At 36.3% G+C, this 23,706-nt stretch overlaps 1 protein-coding gene across 6 annotated transcripts in view; it reads right to left on the bottom strand.

The window, feature by feature from the left end:
• The window catches only part of METTL8 (methyltransferase like 8), a 46,734-nt gene that overhangs the window by 7,504 nt on the left and 15,524 nt on the right, over nucleotides 1-23,706 (bottom strand). For 4 of the 6 annotated variants that reach the window (XM_017735686.1, XM_017735687.1, XM_017735685.1 and 1 more), the window contains 6 exons: nucleotides 23,383-23,432; nucleotides 20,829-20,892; nucleotides 20,357-20,496; nucleotides 18,441-18,547; nucleotides 18,280-18,345; nucleotides 15,425-17,559 (listed from right to left, as the gene is read on the bottom strand). In XM_017735686.1, coding sequence (XP_017591175.1) covers nucleotides 17,390-17,559; nucleotides 18,280-18,345; nucleotides 18,441-18,547; nucleotides 20,357-20,496; nucleotides 20,829-20,892; nucleotides 23,383-23,432 — 597 coding nt within the window. In that variant the 3' untranslated portion in view covers nucleotides 15,425-17,389. Of the gene's footprint in view, nucleotides 1-12,605; nucleotides 12,731-14,271; nucleotides 14,468-15,424; nucleotides 17,560-18,279; nucleotides 18,346-18,440; nucleotides 18,548-20,356; nucleotides 20,497-20,828; nucleotides 20,893-23,382; nucleotides 23,433-23,706 lie in introns of those variants that run through there. The other 2 variants (XR_001862394.1, XR_001862395.1) reach the window with 2 other exon arrangements.

The raw sequence follows: 23,706 nt of genomic DNA, 5'->3' as shown, positions 1-23,706 counted from the left end.
ATAATTCTTTTTCACTTTATTTTTTGGAAATTATTCAATGAAATCCTTTTCTTGCCTTCTCAAGCTCACTCTGTCATATACACACATTTCTTCAAGCATTTCCTATTTGCAATCAAGAGACTTGAAGTTTCTCAGGGAGGATCATTGCAAAGAAATTCCAGGGCCATCTTTAGTATGAGTCTTGGTTTGTCTTTTATAGAGACAGAAAAATTCCCTAACACAGACTACAGCCACTGCTGAGTTTAAAGCTACAAGGCACCACTTGGTCTGAGAGTCAGCCAATTTTAAGTGTGCAAACAAATACAGGCAGGGATAAACTAAATGATATCTCAGAGCCTCCTTAATTTGGAAGAGGATATTACACAATGCACTGAAACACCCATAATGGCTCTATTCCTGCATATATGTATAAGCTCAGCAGAAGGTGATCTCCATTGCTCTGGCAGGAGGCACTCAGACACTATTCAGAGAAAGAGCAAGTGTTTCCATGTCATTAATCAAGCTGGTAACTAACATTAATACACTGATTGACAGGATGCTCACAGCAGCTATTATTGGCTATGGATGTCATTCAGTGTTACCTTCTTCCCATCATGTTGCATTGATGATGTGCTGGCAGAGGCTGTATTTTATACATTAGCTTTCCTAGGAAAGCCCAGCTGCACCATAGGAGTAAAACTGTGATCATCCCGAAGTCAGGAGCAAATCTCTCATTAGAATCATAGGCCTTTAACAAGTTCCAACTTTTAACCTAGCATTAGAAAAAGGGCTAGAATTTCACAGTAGCAGTTATTGTATGGAGAGATATACTAATCCTTTATTTCTTATCTTTCTCTCTCAGGAAAACTTATTTTCACTTTTGAAAAAATCTTTTATAAGACTCAATACTGACACATAAATAAGGATGTCTATCAGACTTGACCACTAAAAGACAATGCATCTCATCATCTGCTTTCCAAAGATAGATTCACCATTCACATTCATCTGTCATAGAAACAACAGTGAAAGCAATGCCTGTCTCAGATGAAGGGATTCAGTCAACGTTTAAGGGTCCTAGGGAGGCAAAGAAAACAGTTTGCTATCAGATTACTTGTCATGCATGTGCTTAATAAAGCTTACAGACCTCAGGAAGAGCCAAAATACTTCTTTCATTGCCAAGAAAACTTTACCTTAAGCCACTAAAATCAGTCATAAGACTCATACAGACAACTTCGTACACAATTTGCATTTTTTTCCATGGAAAGTCCCACCCAATTTTCCTATCAGACAATTCCACTTCAGGTAGTAAGGGCAAGTGCCTAATAACATACAGGGCTCTTTTAGCTGCTTGCACGCTAACAACCAGTATAATTGTGCCTAGCTTTTCATTTCCAATGGAGACTACCTGCTTCCCATCATAATGGTCCTTCATTAGAGGACCTATTCCATCATGATTTATATGATATCTACGCAAGTTCCCAACAGGAGTTGTACTTTGAATAATAAAGGTAACTTCTTTGTTCCATACAGATTTTGTGCCAGTTCTATCTCCTTTTCACTTATTCTAGTCACTATTTTGATCTTCTTTTTGATGACGGTACCACAGTACACTCATAAATTCATATGCCAAGTTATTAAAAAGTTTTAAAAAATCCAAAGAAGTTATGAAGTGCGCTGTAAAACTTGTTCCAAATTGAGGTTTTAGATCCTTATGGATAAAGGATAATAGATGGTCAATTGCACATATTTATTTTACAACAGCATTTAGAGGCAAACAAAATAGCAGCAAGACATTTCTGCACATTAGTTTCTTTTTCTCATTCTATTTTTTGTGTATTTCTATAGTTTCCTGATCACACCTCAGGCATGCATAAAGCAACACAATTGCTATCTATGTAGTTCTATGATTCTGATTCTATGTGGACATGGGAAGAAGCAAGTCAACTTGCTTTGTTTTGGAACTTTTATTTTGCTTTACACACACATGCACACAAATATGGATACTTATGTTCCTTACTGGTAGTTTCTGAGACAGAGGTAAATTGTTTCTAAAGAAAACTGTCATGGTCAAGCTTTGCTCTTACTGAGGAAGGATCCATTGTTCTAGATGACCTATGTTTTATTTCTGAGCTTTAGTATATCTCTTAAGTACGCCAAATCTCATTCTTGGAGTGCCTAGAGAAAATAGAGCAGAATACTGATACCAATTTATTATTCTTTGAACAGGTAGAGCAAAGAACAGAAGACAGATGGGCTGTATCCTCCATCTCTGAGAATACACAGCACTCTTCTGTCTTAGCTGCAAGTCTTAGATGCCAAACTTACTGCTGTGCATGCTACCATATCACTCTCACTCTAACCCAACCATGAGCAAGCAATGAGTTAACAATGAGTGAGATGAGATGATTATTCACCAGGATGGGATAATTTCTCATACAGCTTCATAACCAATTACAGCTTAGCAGCTGTACTGAACTCAAGGATTGCAGCCATGCCATGCCTTTTTTTGCTGATGGGACACATACAAAATATCCAGGTCGTCTGAGAAGCCTTTGTTTATATACAGCTTTAGTCAACCTTTATTATGGTGGTTATCTTATCCATGGATCTTGTTATTTGGTCCTGATGTTTAGCAATGGCAAACTGTTTACTGGATAGTTTCTTGCCGTGGGATTCAACAATATGAAAGCAAAGATTACATAGGGATTTTTTTGAAAAAAGTTATGATTCCTCTTTTATAGAAGCTTTCACTTTTCAGTACTCTCATTCCAAACTCTAGCCCTTCTACCTTCATGTGGTAAAGGGTAAGAGTAACCTTTTTGACAAGGAATGGTGCAGAGAAGTGAAAGAAAAAAATCCATCTGGGGACCAGGGCACCAATAACTGAGGCTAGCACACATTCAGAATAACTCAGGACATCCCAGACTCCAGGTGAAAGAGCAATTGCACTGTTACTGCTAAGTTCCCCTAAACAGAGTGTGAGTGCAATGCCACAAAGATACTAGCTTTTTCTTGCTTTTTAGGGTCAGAACCAAACTATCACCCTGCATTAATACAAAGAAGTACTTATTGCTAGGAATAAACTCAAAAATGCTATTTACAATCTGATGTGTCTAATGCTGGGTATCTTAGATAGAATATGAAATACCTAATCCCCATTACCAATTTGGGTATTTTTCCACAAAGCACTTCCTGAGTGCAATTCTCTAATTAGATTCCTGTCTGATTTCAAGATGATTTTGCTTTTGCATAAAAATCACAAACAAATTCCAAAATATTACAAGTCTCAGGCACCTTGTTAAATATACTACCTTGTCCATAAAGACTGTACAAGATACCTGAGAGATCTACACACAAATGCTGAAACAGAAGGAGACTGAAATAAGTGTATTACTAAGAAGTTCCACATACAAGGCAAGATTTCTCTTATACTTCTAATACAGTTTTTTGTGTAACCCCCAAGGCAAAGCTTCTTATAACCACTGTATGCAGGAAAAATTTACTGTCAACATATACTGCATACTAAAGGAACAAAATTACCTCGGTCCACATTCACACCAACCCCACAGCTCCTTAAGATAATAATTTTCAAAATATTTTTCTTCAGTAAAATAAGCATTGTTTCAAGTTTCTTTATGGCAGACCAGTAGAATCAAAATGAAGGCAGACTTGCTCACCACTCAAAGCACTTGCCTTCTTTTTAATTCCTCACAGGAATGAAAAGTATATTCAGCTTTTCCTCCTTCAGCACCACACTCTGCCCTTGTAGATTACTGAAACATGAATTTGTGAAGGCTGTTTCAAGTAGAAGGATGTTCCTATGTATAGGAATAATGTTAATTCCTGTCACTGAACATCCAAGTGAGATTGTTGTTAAAGCTGCTTCTAAAGGACCAAGAGAATTTGTGCCACTCAGTTCAATGGCTTTCTTCACCTCTATTAGACTAAACATAAATGTAATATAGGCAAGCCAGATTCCAAAGGTTAGTCTTTCATTTAGGCAAAATACTGGAGATGCAAAACCTGTGTAGCATTTACAGGAATCTAGCACAGATTCAATAAACCAATTGAACACGAAAGGAACATCCTTTCTAAATGCAAATTATTCAGGTGCAATTTGAGTTCCTTAAAGGTTACTCTTCAGTTCTCTCTCCCTGTCTAATAAATGAGAATGCAGAATACCTTAGTTTCCTTTTAAAAAATTTTTCATATTAAGTCATTCTGCTGCTTCTGTTATGGGCCTTTTCTGTATGGGACTGCTTCTGTTTTGTGACTGCTGAACACCAGTATCAGTATTTTTTTAAAGCACTTCTTAGAAAAACTTAAAAACTAATTTAAAAAACAGGTCTGACAACACAGCAATGTACAGATATACTCAAATTGCAGCATTTTTTCTTTCCTTTTCATTTTGGGAAAAGATTCTACATTTTTCTATCTGGAAGTATAAAATCAAAAATATCAAGAATATCCCAGAACAACTCTTGATATTACACTCATCAAAGTGTCAACAGATCCCTGAATAGGTATGCAAAGTAGTTCTAGATCTGACTATGAAATTTCTTTACAATGAGAGCTTGTCTGAAGTGAACTCTGTGGTGGAACTTTTACTTGGTTCCTGAGGGTCAGAACAATATTTGTTGTATCAAATTTGAGGCAGAGTCACCCTAGGAATCACATGAAAGAAAACATGTCATATTATACCGTAAGTGTCATACTAGAAGTGTTCTCACAAGAGGGACAATATTTGTGTATAATGATAGTCACGGGCCAATAAGCTGCTGTGGGCCCTTTGTGGCAAGGCACATTCATTTGAGAAATTCACAAGTGTATTTTCTACGCCCAACTTGCTTTTTTTTATTTTTTTAATTTAATTTCACCACAAGTCATATGGCAGCATTGTCAGAATTAACAGGGATGAGTGAAACTGGAGAAAGAAGCACGAGCAGTTTTGTAAATACAGTAAATATTTTGCATTTTCCATGCAAAATGGAAATTTTTTCACATAAGATTCAAATGAGACATAATATCTGGTCACACAATGTTAAGAGTTTCAGCTGGAATTGTGGCTATATTTTAGACAATCAATAATTCATTCCATATCTCTGTCTCATCTCACCTGTATTCTGTATTTTTTCAATTGTATCAACGCCTCATCTGTTATATATTAATGGTAGCACGCAAAAAATCACTAGTATTTCAAATGTTGTAGGTAGAAAATAGACAAGTAACAGCAAAAAGTGAAATTATGAAAAAGAGATGTATCATGGTTTTCAGTCTGTGGAAAGACAGCACCCAAAATAATTATAATAAAAACCAGTAATTAAGTCCCAAATTAATACCTTCAGCATATCATGCATAATTGAAAGAAGGATTCAATGTTCCCCAAAGAACATGTTAGGAAGTGGGTTGGATAATAAACATTTCCTGATTTTTCTACTATTGGAAAAATCAATTTGGACTTTTGTGGTTTCTTTATATCTACCACAGGCAGCAGAAATACACTTGTAGGTCACATCTTAGGCATTTATCTTCTGGAGTCCAGAGACCTTGACTCCACCTACATGCTGCTGAGAAACTCCATGAGAGCAACAGACAAGATGTTTATGGCTAGGGCCAGACCTTGTAGCACAAGTGTTAGAAGAGTCCTCTGCCCTAGTTCAATCAAAAAAAGATTCTTCTCATCATGCTGCTATAATATTGTCAAGAAACCGCCTTTTTTTGTAAAATCATCTGTCCTAGTCTTACACCAGCTGGAAGGAAACTGATAAAATTCAACTATTTTCAAATTTTAATGAGCTCCTAATTTGTTGTGGCTTTAAAACTCACACATGGCCGACTCATTTTTAAAACCTCAAACTTTGCATGTTTCAAGTTCTCACAGAAAATGAGGGCACAGCCTCATTTTGAAGCTCACATCTTACAGTAAGGTAACGGTTGTTTTTTTGACGGATGAATCAGCTGCACCTGAATTGCCACTGTACAAAAGCACTGCATGTTGGATGCGATGGCCAGAGCTTTGTCACTTAACACAGCTACAGGTTTTTTACATCCTGTTAAAGAGTTCCATTCCCAGCTATTTCACCTACAAAAAATGGCTCTTGAAACATACTGTGCATACTCAGGATGAAAGTTTGACACAAGGTTTAAAGAAAAAAAGTATTTTTCCTCAAAACAGTCTTTCCTCTGCTGCCATCCACTTATTAGATATTCTTGCCTTAATTCAGAGTTACAAGGAGTTTTACCTACTTGACTGTAAGCAATCTAAATAATGAAGCATGTGCTTTACTCAAAGCAGAGCCAGGCACTGGAGTGCCCCTGGGCCATACCTGGCCTGCCAGAACAATACCCATGGGACCTCACAGCTTGTTCAAGAACTCGCTTTCCTGGAAGACCTTGGTAGCTGGATGGGGAGATGGCACCTGTGCTGCACATGCTCTGCAGAGAGCAGAGATTTGTGCAGAGAGAGCCAGGGGTGAGTCAGTGGCTGAGGTCTGCCCTGCCAGAGGCGCGACGCCGCTGCTGGCAGTGTACGTGCTTAGCCAAACTGACATTATTGCTGACCAGGCAAGATTTCTCCCTCCCTGCCCCACATTTTCAGGTGGCAAAGCATTCAGCAAGTACCTCTTCAGCTAGGATCTATGCAGGAGGCACAAATTGCTGTCAAAATAAACCACTGAACCACCAGTGTAAAACCTTGCTTTAACAAGAATGAGGTCCTACTATATAATACTGAATTATACAAATTCGTCTTAAGTGAAAGTGAAAATGCCTGTTCTGATTCTGTCACAGCACTTTGAATATCAAAGGTCCTACTTTAGCAAAGTTTCCATACAAATAAAAAAACCAAGTGTGCAGAACTTCATCAGAAATAAAAAACTCCATACCAACCTATGTACTAATGTTAGTATAGTACAGCAACTGCAAAGGTGATGCTAGTATAAATCTCTGATAATATAATTCATCGAACTGACAATTTTCAGGCAGACCCCCACAAACTCACACTCCTTATTCCCTGAACACAATAGCTAAAACCCAATCAAAGAGGCAAAATTCACCCCTTCTAAGGCTTAACCTAAGCTTCCTTCCTTAATTTAGGTTGCTGTTATGTTCCCTCCCCCGAAGTCTACTTGTTCCACCTCCTCTGCATATAGCAAAGATACACAAGCTTTTATGAGAGGGTTCTGATGATTATCAAACACTGAAACTCGTTGTTCTTCTATATTTCTTTTAATAATTTTTAAATTTTAATTAATTTTTTGTCATGGAAACCACAGTTTTTCAGGAGTATGTGTAATACAAGCACAGCTTTGGTTCTGATACAAGCCTATTAAGAATGAAATCATTCATGTCACCAAAGCTGCATACGAGTGTCCACTGTTCCCAGATTAGGGCTTTAAATGCTCACCTCTATATTTAGAAACCAAAAACCAAATAGCCAGCTTTCCTGATGACTCAGCATCCATACTGACTGCAGAAGAATGTGGATCCCCAGAAGGCCCCTTGCATAAAAGTGCCTAAAAAGTCCAAACATGAAAGTTATGGCTTGTATACTTTTGCAGATTAAGAATAGAAAGACCCTTATTAGCTTTTCTTTAACTTCTCATTCCATACTACCATTTGTTTTAGGAAAAACTTCTAAGCAAACAATCTTTCTCTCTTACCTTACGTTAAATGCCTATTTAAAGAATTCCTTTTTTCTCATGCCTGGACCTTTCTTTAATTGGATGCCAGCCAATTTCCATTTCTCTACCTCCCAGCCTGCTGATGTTCTCTAGGCTCTCATTTTATTTTTATACATACACATATACAAATGTACATGTATGTATATATATAATCTAAGCCCATTAGGCTTATCTTTGGCAATAACTGTTTTGTTGTGGTTTTGTTTTGTTTTTAAAAGAAGAAGTACTGAAACTCTCTCGAGAGATAGAAAAGGTTGCTCTAGGCTACCTAGGGGAAAGTTTGCACGTTCATTGCTGATCTCACCACACAAGCTGGGCATGAAGTTGTCATTGTTCATGTACTTACACATGGTTACACATACATGTTTATGTCAAACTTCTTATTTATTCACTTTATGAATACAACCAGTAATACTTAGATAACATATACTTAAAATATGTAAGTAATACTTACTTACACTCCACTTGAGAATCCCTAAAAGCTTTATTAAGATAAATCAGAAAGTAGTGTAGCTGGAAACAAGAATATAAAAATTACATGAATTATCAGAAGCATACATACAGCATACCTCTACTAAAAAAAAATTGCTGGTAACACACCAGATAAGACTGCCTTATTCTTGATCTCACATAAGAAAGGAAAATCCACTGGAAAAAACACTTAGCCAATATTTGCCTGCATTACCTTCAACTATCTGTGACTTCCAAAGAGTGTATGTTTGCTTTCTTTTTTAATCTGATTGACTAATTTAGAAAAAGGAGAATGAACAATCGGAAAAAAATAGAAGCCCAAAGCATATATAAGTTTAGATTATATTTTGTACTGGCATTTACTTTACTGTTATTTCCTTAGAATCACATTATGCAAAGTCTTTTGGTAATGAAATAACACAATGTCTATGAAATGTAAAAACATAGGAAAACATAAATATGCATTTTCACTTTCTGACAATGCATTAAAAAAAAACATTTTTTCCCTTATTGGTTTTTTTTCCTATCTTCACAAACTTTGTTATTTTGGACTTCAAAGGTCTTTTAAGTTTAAGAATAGGCATACTTTCTTACAGGAACTTTCTCAAGTATGTGAGAGAAAAACAACAAACGTGTCTTAAGGATTTTATTATAAATCACTTATCTTAATCAATCATGCTTATCTGATTGGTTATTAAGTTTCATAAAACTTATTACCGACTACAGAATGTTGTAGGACAAAATATTCTGAATATCCTACACAAAAACAAACACATATGTGAGCAAACCAAATTTCAGCCCTTAAACAAAGTAAGAGTAGTGAACAAAGTATTTTTGTACTTCGGTGTTTGCAATTTTATCTTTACAACTAGTATTAGGCCCTGTCATGGATTAACCCCAGCCAGCAACTAAGAACCACCAAGCCGCTCGCTCACTTCCCTCTGGTGGGGTGGGGGAGAGAATCGGGAGGGTAAGAGAACTCATGGGTTGAAATAAAGACAGTGCAATAGGTAAAGCAAAAGCTGTGCACACAGGCAAAGCTAAAAAATTAATTCATTCACCACCTCCCATGGCCCAGCAGGTGTTCAGCCATCTCCAGGACAGCCAGGGCTCCACCACACGTAACAGTGACTTGGGAAGACAAACACCGTATCTCCAAATGTCCTCTCCTTCCTCCTTTTTTCCCCAGATTTATATGCTGAGCATGACACTGTATGGTCTGTAACATCCCTTTGGTCAGTTGGTGTCAGCTGTCCTGTGACCCCTCCCAAATCCTTGTGCAACCCCACCCCAGCCTTCTCACTGGCAAAGCAGTACAAGAAGCAGAAAATTCCTTGACACTGTGCAAGCACAGCTCAGCAATAACAAAAACATCTCTATATTACCAATCTGTTTTTAGCACAAATCTAAAACAGCACCATACCAACCACTGTGAAGAAAATTAACTCTACCCCAACCAAAACCAAAACAGGCACCAATTAACTTGGATTCCAGTTGTGAGCAGCTAGTCAGTATCTTGAAGAAGCTCTATAGACTTTAAGAGTCTTCTGGATTTAAACTGACATAAAAAATGTCAGAAAATTTGGATCAAAGATTCAAAGATTAGTTTTTTCTTTCAGATTTAACCCTGAGGCCTTTTACTAACATTGTTTCAAAGTACAATAAATATTTACTGTTTCTGATACTCTGCCTCAAGCCAACTGATGCAAGAAAAAGAGAGTGGTTTAGTATCTTGTATATCTTACAAGCTTAAATATCTTGTGATATAATAATACTTGCATGTTTTGTAGACTGTGTACCATGCAGCCTCCTTTTCCATCTGCTTTCTTTTGCTATTAAAATAATGTAAAAGAAACAGAAACTAAACCAAAGGTTCTTGCTGATTATATTGATTCCTCATAAACTTCAGTAAAACAAAATGCAGACTTACTACCAGGAGGATTTTGTTCTTCTTTCTTTGTATAAGCTAGCTCAGACTGTTTCTGATTTTAAAAGCAGATCTTATTTCAGAGTTTGGTAACTATCACTGAGGATTTATTCAATTCACTCTTTATAATATTCACTCTTGAATAAAAAGACAGAATGTTTATCTAAAATAAGATAATGACTATGTTTGTCATAATTTGTATGTCAAGAAAGTAATGGTCAGTGACTGTCATGGCTTTTTCATATCATCTTTTCTTAATACAAACATCTCCGGTTGTTAGATCACAAAAATTCAAAAGGATTAAATGAATGATTTTGAACAGCATTGTCTGTCATCCTGGGGTTTAGCTCAGCCCATGTGTAAACAGGCTTAGCATTGTCATTGAGAATTGCACCCGTTTATGCCAGGGATTAACATGCCAGAGTCTCTCTGCGAAATCACAGCTCCATGCTAAAGATGCAGCTTCTCGCTACTGTTATTCTCCTCTCATTTTAAGTAAATGCATGTTTAACTACAGGCTGCACTGGTAGTTTGCAGGGATGGAGATTAAACCTGAAGTGAGCACAGAAGATTCAGCTCTGCTCCACTTCAGAGTAAGAACTGTTTCTCTGAGAGATTATCGCCCACATGCAAGTGCTAGAGTGCAAATCTCTTCCCTGAAATGCCTCGCATTGCCTTTTCACTTCACCCACTACTCTTTCTCATGCTCTCCCTGTTGAGTGTAATCAATGTCACTGGAAGCTAAGCTGCCCGATTCCTCAGAACGACACCTGACTACTGTGCTTAGTAGGGAACGTAGCAAACAGAGACATTTAAAATGGCAAAGCTTTTCCTAATGTAAAATACAAGTCTAGCGGTAGCTTTGGGTTCTCTAAGCCCATCTGCTAAATCCTACGCTGCACAACAACCCTTTTATTCAAGTTCAAAGATGCACTCCTCCATTAAAGAGCACTTGTTACCTCAGAAGGAAATGGAAGCTATAGTGTGCCCACTAAAGAAAGAAAAAATTAGTGTTGGCTTTGCAATGAAACCCTCCAAAAGAGGCAGTCTCACCCAAGCATAATTAATCAATTGTAACTCTTATAGCAAACCAATTGCTTTCATTCTTTGGCTTTTAGCTTGTACACGTGCCAGTTTACGGTTGTAAGTGACAGGGAAGTGTCTTACGGTTGTCTCTCTCCCGCTCTCTCAGGAACTGTACTGCATTTGTCATGCTATATAAAATACAAAGTGCTGTGTGATTGCTACAGGACTACATGTTGTCATGCCAATTAGTATGTTCTCTATTTTTCTACCTTTTCCCCCACTATCTTTTCTTAATTCGGTAACTGTGTCTACTAGACCCATTTTGTATTCAGGCATATTCTTCAGCTCTACTGTTGAGCTGAATGTTGAGCAATGTTAGGATCTTACAAAAGGTAATGAGAAAGGTTTAAGATTGTTGTTTCTTTGTTTTTTTTAAATTGGAAGCATTAAAAAATCTTGAACAGTAAATATGCAAAATTCCCCTTTCACACATATAAAAATGAAAATGGAAAAATCTAACACAATCAGTTTTTGGTAACTCACCAACATTTTAGCCTTGTGAACATTGTGATTCCTTGTTTTTATAGGTCATGGTCATAAATATATACAATGAAGGTTTGCTGCCTGCCAACTTGACTAATTTACCTTGCTTTTTGTATCATGTAAAGATATAAATCAGACCCTCTAAATACTAAAACATAACATTATATGCCATTCTCTCATTGTCTATCATTCAATTCCCTGAGCTGTCTTCATATGAAAATTCCTAGAGACATGAAAAAACGTCACTATTTTTACTGCATCTTTTTCTTCTAGCTGAACAGGACACACTACAGAGAACACTAGACTGGATTTATGCAGTAGCTGTAGAGCATTCTATTTTTACATCATGCTTAAAAATTTTAACATTTTGGTTGTTTTTATAATTGTTGTATAGCAGCATACATCAAGTCTGTTTTTTAAATGTTTTTAATTATTTATTAAATTCTTTCTGTCATCTGTGGCTTTTAGCCTTATTAAGCTAATTCACTTGCTTTCTTAATCTTTCAAGCTCCCTTCAAAATTGTAGCAACCTGATCAATAAAATGCCCTCTGAAAATGAGACTATCTTGTTGCTAACTCCTTTTTCACAGCAACAATTGATAAGGTATCTTTGGCTAACATTAAGTATACAAAGCTTCAGAACATGGATATTAGCTTTAATATTCTTGACATACATTATACCTCAAATAAGCTAAGTTTTCAGCTTCTTGGATAAGAGCTCCTTTGCAACCATAAGTGTTTTAAAATAACAAAACATATTCCTTCTCTAAATTGCTGTAATCCCAGATGAAGCCTATTATGCTATTTTTCTTTAAGCTTTATTTCTAGTTTATATAAATTCATTTAAGTTCTGTTGAACAGATGCAAGCATAACAGAAACTGATATTCAGAGGCTCTTCGTGGTGATAATCTGCATATATCGTCCAGATTTAAATGGGACATCATCAGAACACATGAAGTAAATTTAATTGTTCTACCTTGATTGAACACAATCAGGATACAGACACTTCTGTTATTCTCTGGTATTTGCTTCCCAGGAGGTTAGGAATGTAGCTTCTGTCACAATAGGGTTCTACTTGAAAGAAGGTAAAAACATTGTTCCCTAAGGAGAAAGCAAAAGCAGGTGTATCATACACTTGCCTGCACTGTTGAAAACATGTGCATAGCACACACAAACTACAACAAATTAAACATTCCATCTTTTTAATATATTGAAATACATTGTGCACATATGGATGAAAGAAATACTGTAATATTCTGCTAAGACGTGAAAATACATTACCACTTGGGAGAATGAAAACTTCGATGATAGGTCTTTCTGCCTCCAAACCTTATACCGACGTCTTTGTTTACCCAGATTTCACCCTATTTTTGTGATGAACAGTCCCCTTTCTCTTCCCGCCTCTACTACTTCATCTCATTCATTTCTAGGCCCAAGGTCCTCACCCTGCCACACTGTATCCTGTGACAAATCTTCTCTATAAACCATGCCCACAGTGTTCTGTTCCTCAGTTGCCTGTTCCGCATCTCATTTTTCTTGGTCAGTTTATCCAAGCTTCCTTCTTACCCTAGTTTCCAGAGGAAACAGTCACTCCCTCTCTCACCTGCCTTTGAGATGCATCTTCATTTTTCTCCTCTCCTGCATGGATGGCTCTTCCTTTCAAATCAGGCAAGTTCTCCTTTTAGTTGTTCAGTACTAGCCAAGGGTGAAGGATGGTCTCTCAATGGAGAAGTTTCCTTCTCAGCTCAAAGCCCAGTCCAGGCCTCCTGTATGCCAGGAGACACAGCTAAAACAAGGAACCTGCTAAGATGCCCATGGCAACTCATGTAGTTCTTACTGACTACATAAAAAGCGTAACTGCATAGAGGAGACTTAACGCTTGTCCAGATTCTGGATGATTCTTAAGAGAAGGGGAACTGGTATATAACTGATGTAAAAAAATCTTCATGTCCAATCACTGTTCCAAATGTGGAGAGAAGTTTACATATACTGAAAGGCAAAGTGACCTGTATTATTAACAATAGCAGTGTTTAATATTTTTGCAATATGTATACATGTTTTATTTTCAAGGTTGTTCAACCACCCATTATGAAGATGCTCTATGGAGAAGAAATGGTTTATAAATGATGTCATATATCATAGACATCATACCCATATTCAAGGACAGGCTGGATGGTGCTTTGAGCAACCTGGTCTAGTGGAAGGTGTCCCTGCCTGCAGCAGATGGCTTGAACCTAGATGATCTTTAAGGTTCCTTCCAACCCAAACCATTCTATGATTCTCTGACACTTGACTTAAAATGATTTAAAATTAAAGCCAATACCACTGTAATTTAGCATCTATACAACTCACTGCATTCACACAAAAAGAAAAAGCAATCTGTACAGAAGGAAATAAAACTCTTTTTTCGATCCTAACAATAACTCAGCCAGCAAACTTTACTGCAAATATATGTATATATAGCTCCTGGGGAAACTGCTTAGTTGTCCACTACACACAGGAAAAAGAGGAAGCAAACCATAGGTCAACAGATCAAAGAGCACACTGGAACAGTGAATAAAGTTTACACCACAAATGAAAACGAAGTAGCAAAATTTATGTTAAGTGATTTCCACCAGTGTTTAATACAAATTCTGGGGTTGTTTGTTATAAATTTTTATTCATTATTAACCAGCAGAATCAGGAGATTAGCTGCACAGTTTCCAAGACAATAAACTTTTCCCTAGTGTTGTGAGAGTTCCTACTCAGTATGATGACACTCCTCATCAGGCCTGCATTTTGACTGTCCTCTTCACATTTGGTGGATTTGTGAATACCACACAAGCACCTGCCTTGGTTCTGCTGGGAAAAAGACAACATTTTTTTAATATGAGCCAATTGTTATTGACTAGATACCTCAAAATTAGTGTTGGAAAAAAGCTTGGTCACTTTCTTTACTTTTTAACTGTCTCACATTTGCTTAAAAACTAAGGAAGGTCTAAACCAGTAAGTACCATGGTCAAGTGTCCCTGTACATAAACGTCATGCAATACCAGTGGAGCTGGGCAAAAAATACACAGTACTCATAAAGCAAGCCAAAGCCAATGAAGCCAAAGCTCAATTCTAACAAGACTACCTTTCTCTAATTGCCATTAGGAAGGCACGCTGAAACAATCAAAAAGACTCCACAAAAACTTAAAGAAAATTTGCAATTACAAATTAAAATGTTTTGTATTTGTAGAATGTGTATAAATTAATTTTACGTACACATCTGATTAAAGAATTAACTTCATATGTCAAAAGTGAAACTTAAATGCCTTTTTCTATATTAATAAACTAATTTTTATTTCATCCAGAAATTAATTAACAATAAGCAGTTTTAAACTGCCTTTCCTATATATGTCTCCATCTCTTTTTCTTCTTTTATTTCAGTAGTCCTACTTGCCTAATGCAGATAATTTGGAAGCATTTTAAAAATACGTCTTTGATTAAGCTTTTTGAAAACTGAAATGTCATGAAGTCAAAATACAGAAAGTGCTACTCAGACTCAAAAGTTCTTAATGGGAATGACGCCTTTTTCCATATCCCCTTCTTTGAATCTTACAACTGTTCAGACAGTGGATATTCTACACTTAAAATAGTAACTGATCTTATTACCTCTAAGTCAGGCACCATTATTCTAAAAGAGGCAGTCAATACTTATGCTGCAAATTGTGGAAGAGAAACAGCCGATTTTGCTTAAGGCCATTCAAAATTCAGGGTTTGTTTTTTTGTGATGTCACACTTTTGTTAAACAAACAACATAGCACATTCATATCCTGCCAGAATCAATAGATCTTTGTGAGTGCCAAAGCAAACATTACATTAGCCTCTACATATGGAAAATTTTATGTCACACACATGAAGAACACTGCATGACGCTCAAGAACTTATCATCATCACTCCCCTGGAAAATTCTACAAGTGAAAATGATTTGTGCTAGCTAAGAGCTATGTATATTCAAAAGTCACAATTAATAAAACAGAGTAGCAACATATTTAAAATATAAGGAGATATTTATTTATATTTTTCATGAGGATGCTACAATCTCTTACAGTTTTAAGAAACACAGCTGTGTTTTAAATTTTGATTTATACCACAAGAGTTTTATTGCAGGTTACAATAATGCCATTGCTAACCAAAGGTTCCTAAGCCTCTTAATTCATTAACAGTATCTTCCTGTAATGGGAGTTTCAAATATATCAAAAATGCAGGATCAGACCCCTTATTACACCTCATTCTTGAAACACATCTGGGTTAAAGGGAATGAAGCTACTTGGCATCCCAATTTAGATCACTCATTCATGGGTTTTCTTCCTAGAAGACCATCAGTCTTCCTTAGCTTGGCAACTAACAGATTGCAAAAAAACCCAACAGGCTGGGCTGTCAGCTGGGACACATTTACCCTTCAGACCAAAACAAAAGCAAGAAAAGAGACTTTGAGTGTCACTGTATTAATGACACTCAAAACTACATGCTATGGATTACATGCATCCCCTACCGTTGTTGAAATAAGAGATTTATTTTATTCATTCACCTGTTTCTTGATCTCTCCTCCTTGTAGCTAAGTGATTTAAAATTATATTTAAATAGCAAAGTGGCATAGTGGTATCTTTAAATCCCAGCTCAACAGCCTCAGGATCATGCTCTACATTTGAAAACAATGTTTGCATTTCAGTTTCCTTCTTAAAAGAACTTGAAGTACTAGTGTACTCCTGTCCTTTACTGTATCCCCACCCAGCCAATAAAAAACATTGCATTTTCTTTCTAATATCCAATCCCTAAGAAAGCAACTTATTTCTGTAAATAACAAAAATATCTCAGCTGCCAGGTAGATTACCATTCTAGTGTGATTATATTACCCCATAACAATACTAATAAAATGTACTCTGGACTACTGTTTTTGCTCCTCCCTCTAGCATATCTAACATACCATAAAAATAATGTTTGTATTTATCCAGACAAGTATTAACTATTTGGTTTCGGCACTGTTTTGGCATTTTATTAATTCTTTTCTACAAGAAACATGTTCAGCTTATAACCTAGAGCACTTTAAATATAATGTATTGTACGTGAATTTGGCATGTTCCTTATGAGCATGTAGATGAAATGTGGAGACTTCAGCATAGTAAGTCAGTCACAGTGGAGGACACCAATCACTGAGTAATCTGATATGTATATATAGCACATGCAGCTAGTGTGAAACATTAGCTTACATGCAAATCAGAAAAAGATTTTTGTCTTCATTATTTACACATCAAGAAATTTCCCTCCAAAGAGGAAATACAGTTGCAAGACCCACAGTGGTTGAAAAGGACATGACTCAGAAATTAACACAGTGTAGTAATAGTGAGAACAGATATTCTAAATCTCTGAAACAACTATGCTCCAGACTAAAACTTTTTACATACTGTGAATTTCAACAGGAATGAGGTATATACTTGGTACTTACTGACTATTCATATTCAAAGGAGTAAAACAGTGCCTGGTCACAGTTATGAAAGATTATTACAAATAAAGCAGAAGTCAGAAATGGCCTTTTCCCCTGGAGATTTTTTCTCACACATATTTACAAAGAAAGTCAGAAAAATGTTTTCAGTTCAATATATTTATTGAACTTTTTTATACTTTTCAGTGGCTAAGACAACATTTACGGGAAATATACGTACTTAAATTTGCTTCAGTTTCTGGAGTTCATTTCTGTACCACATTTCTGGGGTACAATTATTTACAAGGGTGCCTTTAGGTGGTTTCTTCAGGATAATGCAGAGATAGCAACGGCTTCTGGAACTTACTCTGTATCCAAACTCGCTGCATTTTCACTTTTTTCTTTCTGTTTACTTGTAATCGCCGATCAACTAAATTCTGTACTTCAGTTAATCCAGCCAAGTTGAACATGTTCCATACCTCATCTATTTTTTCATATGAAGAATTATTGCAAATAAAAAAAAAAAAGTCATTTGTAGAATGTAATAATTGCCAACCTGTAGTTCAACCAAAGATGGAAGTAAATCTGTTTTGCAATTTGAAAGATAAAGGACACTGCCTGTAAGAAGGCTTTTTTTAGAAATTCATTTTTACAGCTCTTGATTTACATTGCAGTAAAAATGGTTATGTTGAGGCTCAAACCACATTAGTCATTACTCATAGGATCCATAGATACCCTTTCTTCACAGTGTTCAATATGCCATAGTTGAGTAAACAAATGCATGCCATTTGGTCACTGTTCCTGTGTTATCAAGATAAAGCTATTTCACCTGACAAATGACAATCCAGACTCTTATGCCATATATAGCTACAGACTCTCCTTCCAAGCATGTTTATCTCAATTTTAAGAGAGAAATCATGTGCATGTTTAAATAATAAAATTTGAGCATACAATTAGACACCGGATACTTAAAGAGAAATTTCCAGTGATGTCTGTAAGCAATCTTGCAGGACCCCAAATGCAACAAGTGTGCACACAAAGGAAATTATTTCCTTACAACAGTTAGCTTTGGGCTTTTTAAAAGCAGAGAATTAAAAAAAGCCAATAAAACCTTCTTTAAATTTATGTTTTAAGATGAGCTTTCACAATCCAAAACACATTGAAAAACACTCAACCCTTTCTATGAAACTAAAACATTCCATACCTTTGGTAAAGAAATATACTCTGGTTCCATCTCCTCTTACATAAAAATTTTCTGACAAGCAATGACCTAAGAAATTAGAGCAGTAACGAAAAAGGACATGTCACTTTTTTTCCCAGAAAGAGCTAAATGAACAGTGAACAACAAAAACATCCAGAAATTACCTTTTTTAAAGCGAAGTTGAGCTGTATCGTATCTTCCATAGTCTCGAAATAACAACATTCCTCCAGGTTTCAGTAGCTTAGCCAACCTATTTACAACCCCTTGCATCCTTAGAAAATAGATGGGATACTGGTGAAGTTTGCAAACATAAGCAAGCAATTTGGTGCCACAGACCAAAAAGGCAGCGCCACCCAAGAATAAGAGACTCTTCAATACAGGTAGTTGTGCACAGAATTACACACTCTGCCTATATAAACAGAAGTTTTGCACACACAGAAGAAGTGTATGCGCACAAAAAGTGAAACTGCTTTGAGAAATCCCATCCAGCAAACTAGAAGACATTAATTACACAGCTTGAAGAAAGTTTAATACTTTGAATTCTGCAACCAAATTTTAGAGGTGCCTTCCAGCAAAATTGAACCGTGTTAAAAACTGACTACCAGAGTAGCAATTATCAAAAACTAAACACAACAGCCTAGAGAGAAATTACTAAGTAACAATTTTCTGAATATAAATGTGTCCCTCTCACATATATTTTCCATCTTTTCAAAGCACGTAAGTTCTGCATCATGATTCCCTTGGTTTTCTTTTTCATTTCCCACTTTCAAAGTTTCCAGGAAAAATGTATACTGAGTAAGATGAATCTGGATCACATTTTCTTTTATGCAGTCATTTTAATTCTATGAGATAGCAGTGATGACTAACACATCTTTGGAAAGCAGGTCTCACAACACAGATAATTACATGAAAATCCTCATGTGTGTATACACACACATGTACACAAAAGCATCCATGTCAGCCCTGGGGGAAAAAAAAAACAACCCAAACAGAAAACCAAAAACCAACAATGACAGAAAGACCCCACAAACAAACAAACAACAAAAAAGAAAACCAACCACAAAGGCCCTCAAATGTATTCTTAAAAGACTAATAGGAAAAGATACACAGGAATTCTGACAGAACATCTGATTACTGCTTCTACAGGCAAAGTGATTGAATGAACCACTATTGTCCAATTTCTTTCTGGCAGCATCACGAGAGTTATGGAGATCTGAAGTCTCCTGCTTGAATTGTTTTTGAAACCTGGACCCTGGCTTTTTGTGACTTGTGCTCATCTCTGAATAAAAAGAAAGGAGAAATATCCTTTACAGGGAAGGTTTTTCTGTATGAAGCTAATCACTAGTAGCAGGAAAACAGTTCTCAGACTTGGGCAAATACTGTTCTGTATGTCAAGCCCATTTTAATGACATTCTTAAAGTTATAAATGTATTATCACACAAACAGCATGTCTTGCCCTTCATATAACCTAGTTAGAGCCAAGAAGTTAAACTTACATGCCCTGTTTTACATTTTTCCCATTAAAAAAGGGCATTTTCACAATGAGCCAACCTTAACAGTCATAAAATTTGGTTCATCAGACATTGAGAGGCATTAGCAAAGGCTAACAGTACTCAGCATAACACCATACATGAAAATTAGATCAAATGTTCTTAATCCAAACAAGTTACAAAATTCTGGACGCATTCTAGTTTAAAAGGCCTGCATGTAAGCATTTGAATGTGGCTAAATCAGCAATCTAAGTCTATATCAACATACTGTAAGGTGTTAAATCATGAGTGTCAGTCTGGTTTTTTAATTTGCAATTTTTTTTTGAATCTGTCACTTCTAATAGAGGTGTACTTAGTTACAATATACCCCTTGTATTTTGATGGAGGCTGGAGACTCACTAATTATAATTAGCCTGACCAGCTTTTCTCCTGAAGCCTGAAAATGGTAAACAGCATTTAAAATACCTTGGTTTATATATATTGTAGCTTATTAAATAACAAAGATTCATCATCTTCTTTTGCTTTTATTGAAAATCTCCAGTTAAAAAAGAGATTTAACCCGTTTTCTTTGCCCTTTAGTCTTCATTTACCTGTCAGGATGAATAGTAGAGAGCACAAAGACAAGGAGAATGACATCCAGGATCTCATCTGGAAAAGGATAGGGTAAAGCATCATCACACACATCATGAACAAAGGCAGAACACCAGGCTGAATTGTAGGACGAATGTGACTGTCAGGAAAAAGATGAAAAGAGGCACAGAGAGAACAGTAGTAGTTAATACGTTTACTCTGACTCAAGAAACATTTTTTCTTCAATTATTCTGCATTGTAAAACATCTCATATAAAAGCCTATTCTGTCCGGTATCTTACTCAAGCTGAGCAGCAAGCTCACTGATGGTATTCATTCCACTCTGCATACAGTATGACTTTGTTCTTTGGAATACTGAAAACTTCAGTTAAAAGTTGTCAAAGCCATCACATTCTTTTTCATGAAGATGGCTTCCTGGCAGCCTCCTGAATTACCGGCTTGTAAGGTACTCTAAAGCGAGTGCATGAATTACCTTTACCAGCTCCACTGCTCCTGAAGCAAAATCACAACAGTATAGAAAGGTTCCAGGTGTATTGCTAGGAAAACAAAACCAACATCAGTTAAAAAATTATTAATGTAAAAGATGAAAGTCTACATCAGTGTTCATGAAACTTCAGAGGGTCCTCTGGGGTTCACCACAGGTTTGATCAAGCATGCTCTATTGATGTCTAGCACATGGAAAGCCACATAGGTTGTAATGAACCAATAGGGCAGACAAATTAATAAGAACACCAACAGGCAGTTAGTATAAAAAGAATTATAGCCTTGTCAGGGAGGAGGCAAAAGGAAAAAAAAAAGGTCACAGAGGGCTGTCAGAACTGATGACAATGTCCCGGTGCTGTAATGCATAAATGCACATTAATAGGTCGCATTTTCTTACAGGAGCACTGCATTATTAGCCCATGCATGCACTTTAATTAGCAATATGATTTGGGCAGGGATGGGGTGTTGCAAAAGTCATCCAGTTCTGTAGAAGTTTCGGTTTCCATGTATCACCTTGCTGTTCTTTTCATTTGATTAAGCATTATTGGTTATTGTCCTCCATTATCTCCTGTTTTCTAGATAGAATGAAGAATTTCTTCTAGCACTGTCTTCCCTCCCTATCCAAGACTAAGCCTGCAAATTTCCTTGTACCATTCATCAGATACTAGTAATTCTAGGGAGAAGTTTTTTCACCTCTGAAAAATTCATTTAAGATAAACTGAGAAAGCTACTCAAAATCCACTGAGAGATGACCTCATGATCAACTCATGATAAATTTAATTAATTAAAAATATATTTGTGATTTTGCATAGATGGCTTCTTTAGAAGGGAATCAATAAACTCTGCCAGTGCCTATAACATCTCACAGTATACACACACATCTAAGTTAGTGACTTCTGAGGGCTCAACAGGAGAATGCTTCTGGAACAAAACATATTCCATACTTGCTGCTGAGTAAAACTTTTATCAGCTCTGTGCCCACCATGAGAATTGATGAATTTACATATTTATTATGAACGAGGACAAGCAGCCAGGCTTCGGACCCAGTCAGTCCCTTGGGAAAGGTTAAGCTGATTACCTAATAGACTTGTTAGAATATTGGGTTTTTTTTATTTTTTTAGAGCAGAATATGTAGAAAATCCACTTAAGACAAAGACATGGCTTGATGTGGATGGTGTTTTCATGACACGCTGTATTCAAAAGCACTAACTTAAATTTTAAGGGAGGGAGGGGGAAGAGGTTTAAAAGTTACATTATTAAGCTAAGTGAAATTTTCTTTTGTAGCCAGGGTACCCTTGCTTAACACTGGCTTGTTTTTACATGCATGTAATTATATGCATATAAATATATTATTTTATATGCATATAATTGCCAAAATGGAAAATTTTATATTACTGAATTCAGAGTAAAACCAACTGTTATATAAAGCCAAGCCTGCTAAGAGATAAGAGATCTTTCCATTAGGTCATATACAAGACAAACCAGCAAGCTGTTCAATGTATCAACCAACATGATTGAGTGAAGGATTTACATAAGAATAGAGATCTCCAGGAAAAATACCTTATGAGTAGAGTCTTAATTATCAGAAATGCCAATCTATGACTAATGCCTCCTGTGAGGAAAACACAGAAGTTTGTCTCATCCTTTTCAATACAGCCACATGGTATCTTTTTCTATATAGTGTTCCTTTCAAAGTTTTCATATGAAACCAGGCTCTCCTTTCACTACATGCTGTCTAAAGCAAAGCATTTGCTGTGGGATGAAGATGCATTGCTAACACTTAGAGGTTTCATGTATGACCCTGGTGCATCACTCAATTCCTCCTGCTGCGTTTCCATATCTGCAAAATGGAGTATTTTTGTATAGGTGTGATACTAGCAATCAAAATTCATTGATAGAATAATGAATTGTGTTGTTCTCAAGCTCTTAAAGGCATGAATAAAAATAAATCTATTTCAACCCTTGATACATACATAGCCTTTTCTATAAAACCTTCCTGCCTACATGGATGGGAGGACAAGCTGTCATAACAGATTTTTCTAAAACTGGAAGCTAAATGGATTAAGATGTTTCAATGAATTAAGTAATGTGATACAGGACTTGTGCCTTGACACTAAAACCTGAAGTAATGTGACAAATATACCAGCCAATTCAGAAACAACAGAACTTTTTTCCAGTAGATCACATGCCATTATCTATGGTCTCTGATTTTAGCCTTTTGAAGAGATACCTGGTTGCTTTACTGTGATACATAAAACAAGAGACTCTTTCATCTGCCTGAGATTAACTACAAAAAAATAAGCCTGAATGCACCTGAAGACAAACTTTGTCAGCAAATATGACCCCCCAAGACCAGGGTGGAGCAATTTGAGGAGTATCCTATACTGATGCTGCCAACATTATCTGTGGTCTGACACAGTAAAAATTTTAGGGCTGTAAAATGGTTCACTCAACACTTCCTGCAGCACTGATCCAGCACCAACATTTGGTGAAAATGAAGATGTGAATACAACATTCATATTTGGAAATCCAACATTACGTACCATAAAACTTTCAAAATAGGAAAGACACTGTTTCCAGCTCCACAACCAACCTAAAATCAGAAGAGAAAGATAAAGTTGAAATAAATGAGCAAATAAAACCTTTTTTTGTTTTTTTTTGTCTTAAATTAGTTGGCAGGTAGGACCCATTAGACTTCAAGTCTATGTTGGACAGAAAAGGTATAAACAGCTCATACCACGAGCTCATTCACGATTCATTTATATCATCCCATTTCTCCCCAATGTCCTTCTAAAATTAAGAGAAAATCCATCTCTCAAACTGCATAAGAAAATGCAATATTCTTGTCCAATTTCACCATTTGGCAG

The sequence above is a fragment of the Corvus brachyrhynchos genome, unplaced genomic scaffold (assembly GCF_000691975.1).
Source record: "Corvus brachyrhynchos isolate BGI_N302 unplaced genomic scaffold, ASM69197v1 scaffold255, whole genome shotgun sequence".
Lineage (NCBI taxonomy): Eukaryota > Metazoa > Chordata > Aves > Passeriformes > Corvidae > Corvus > Corvus brachyrhynchos.
This window is presented reverse-complemented; position numbering and strand designations above follow the sequence as displayed.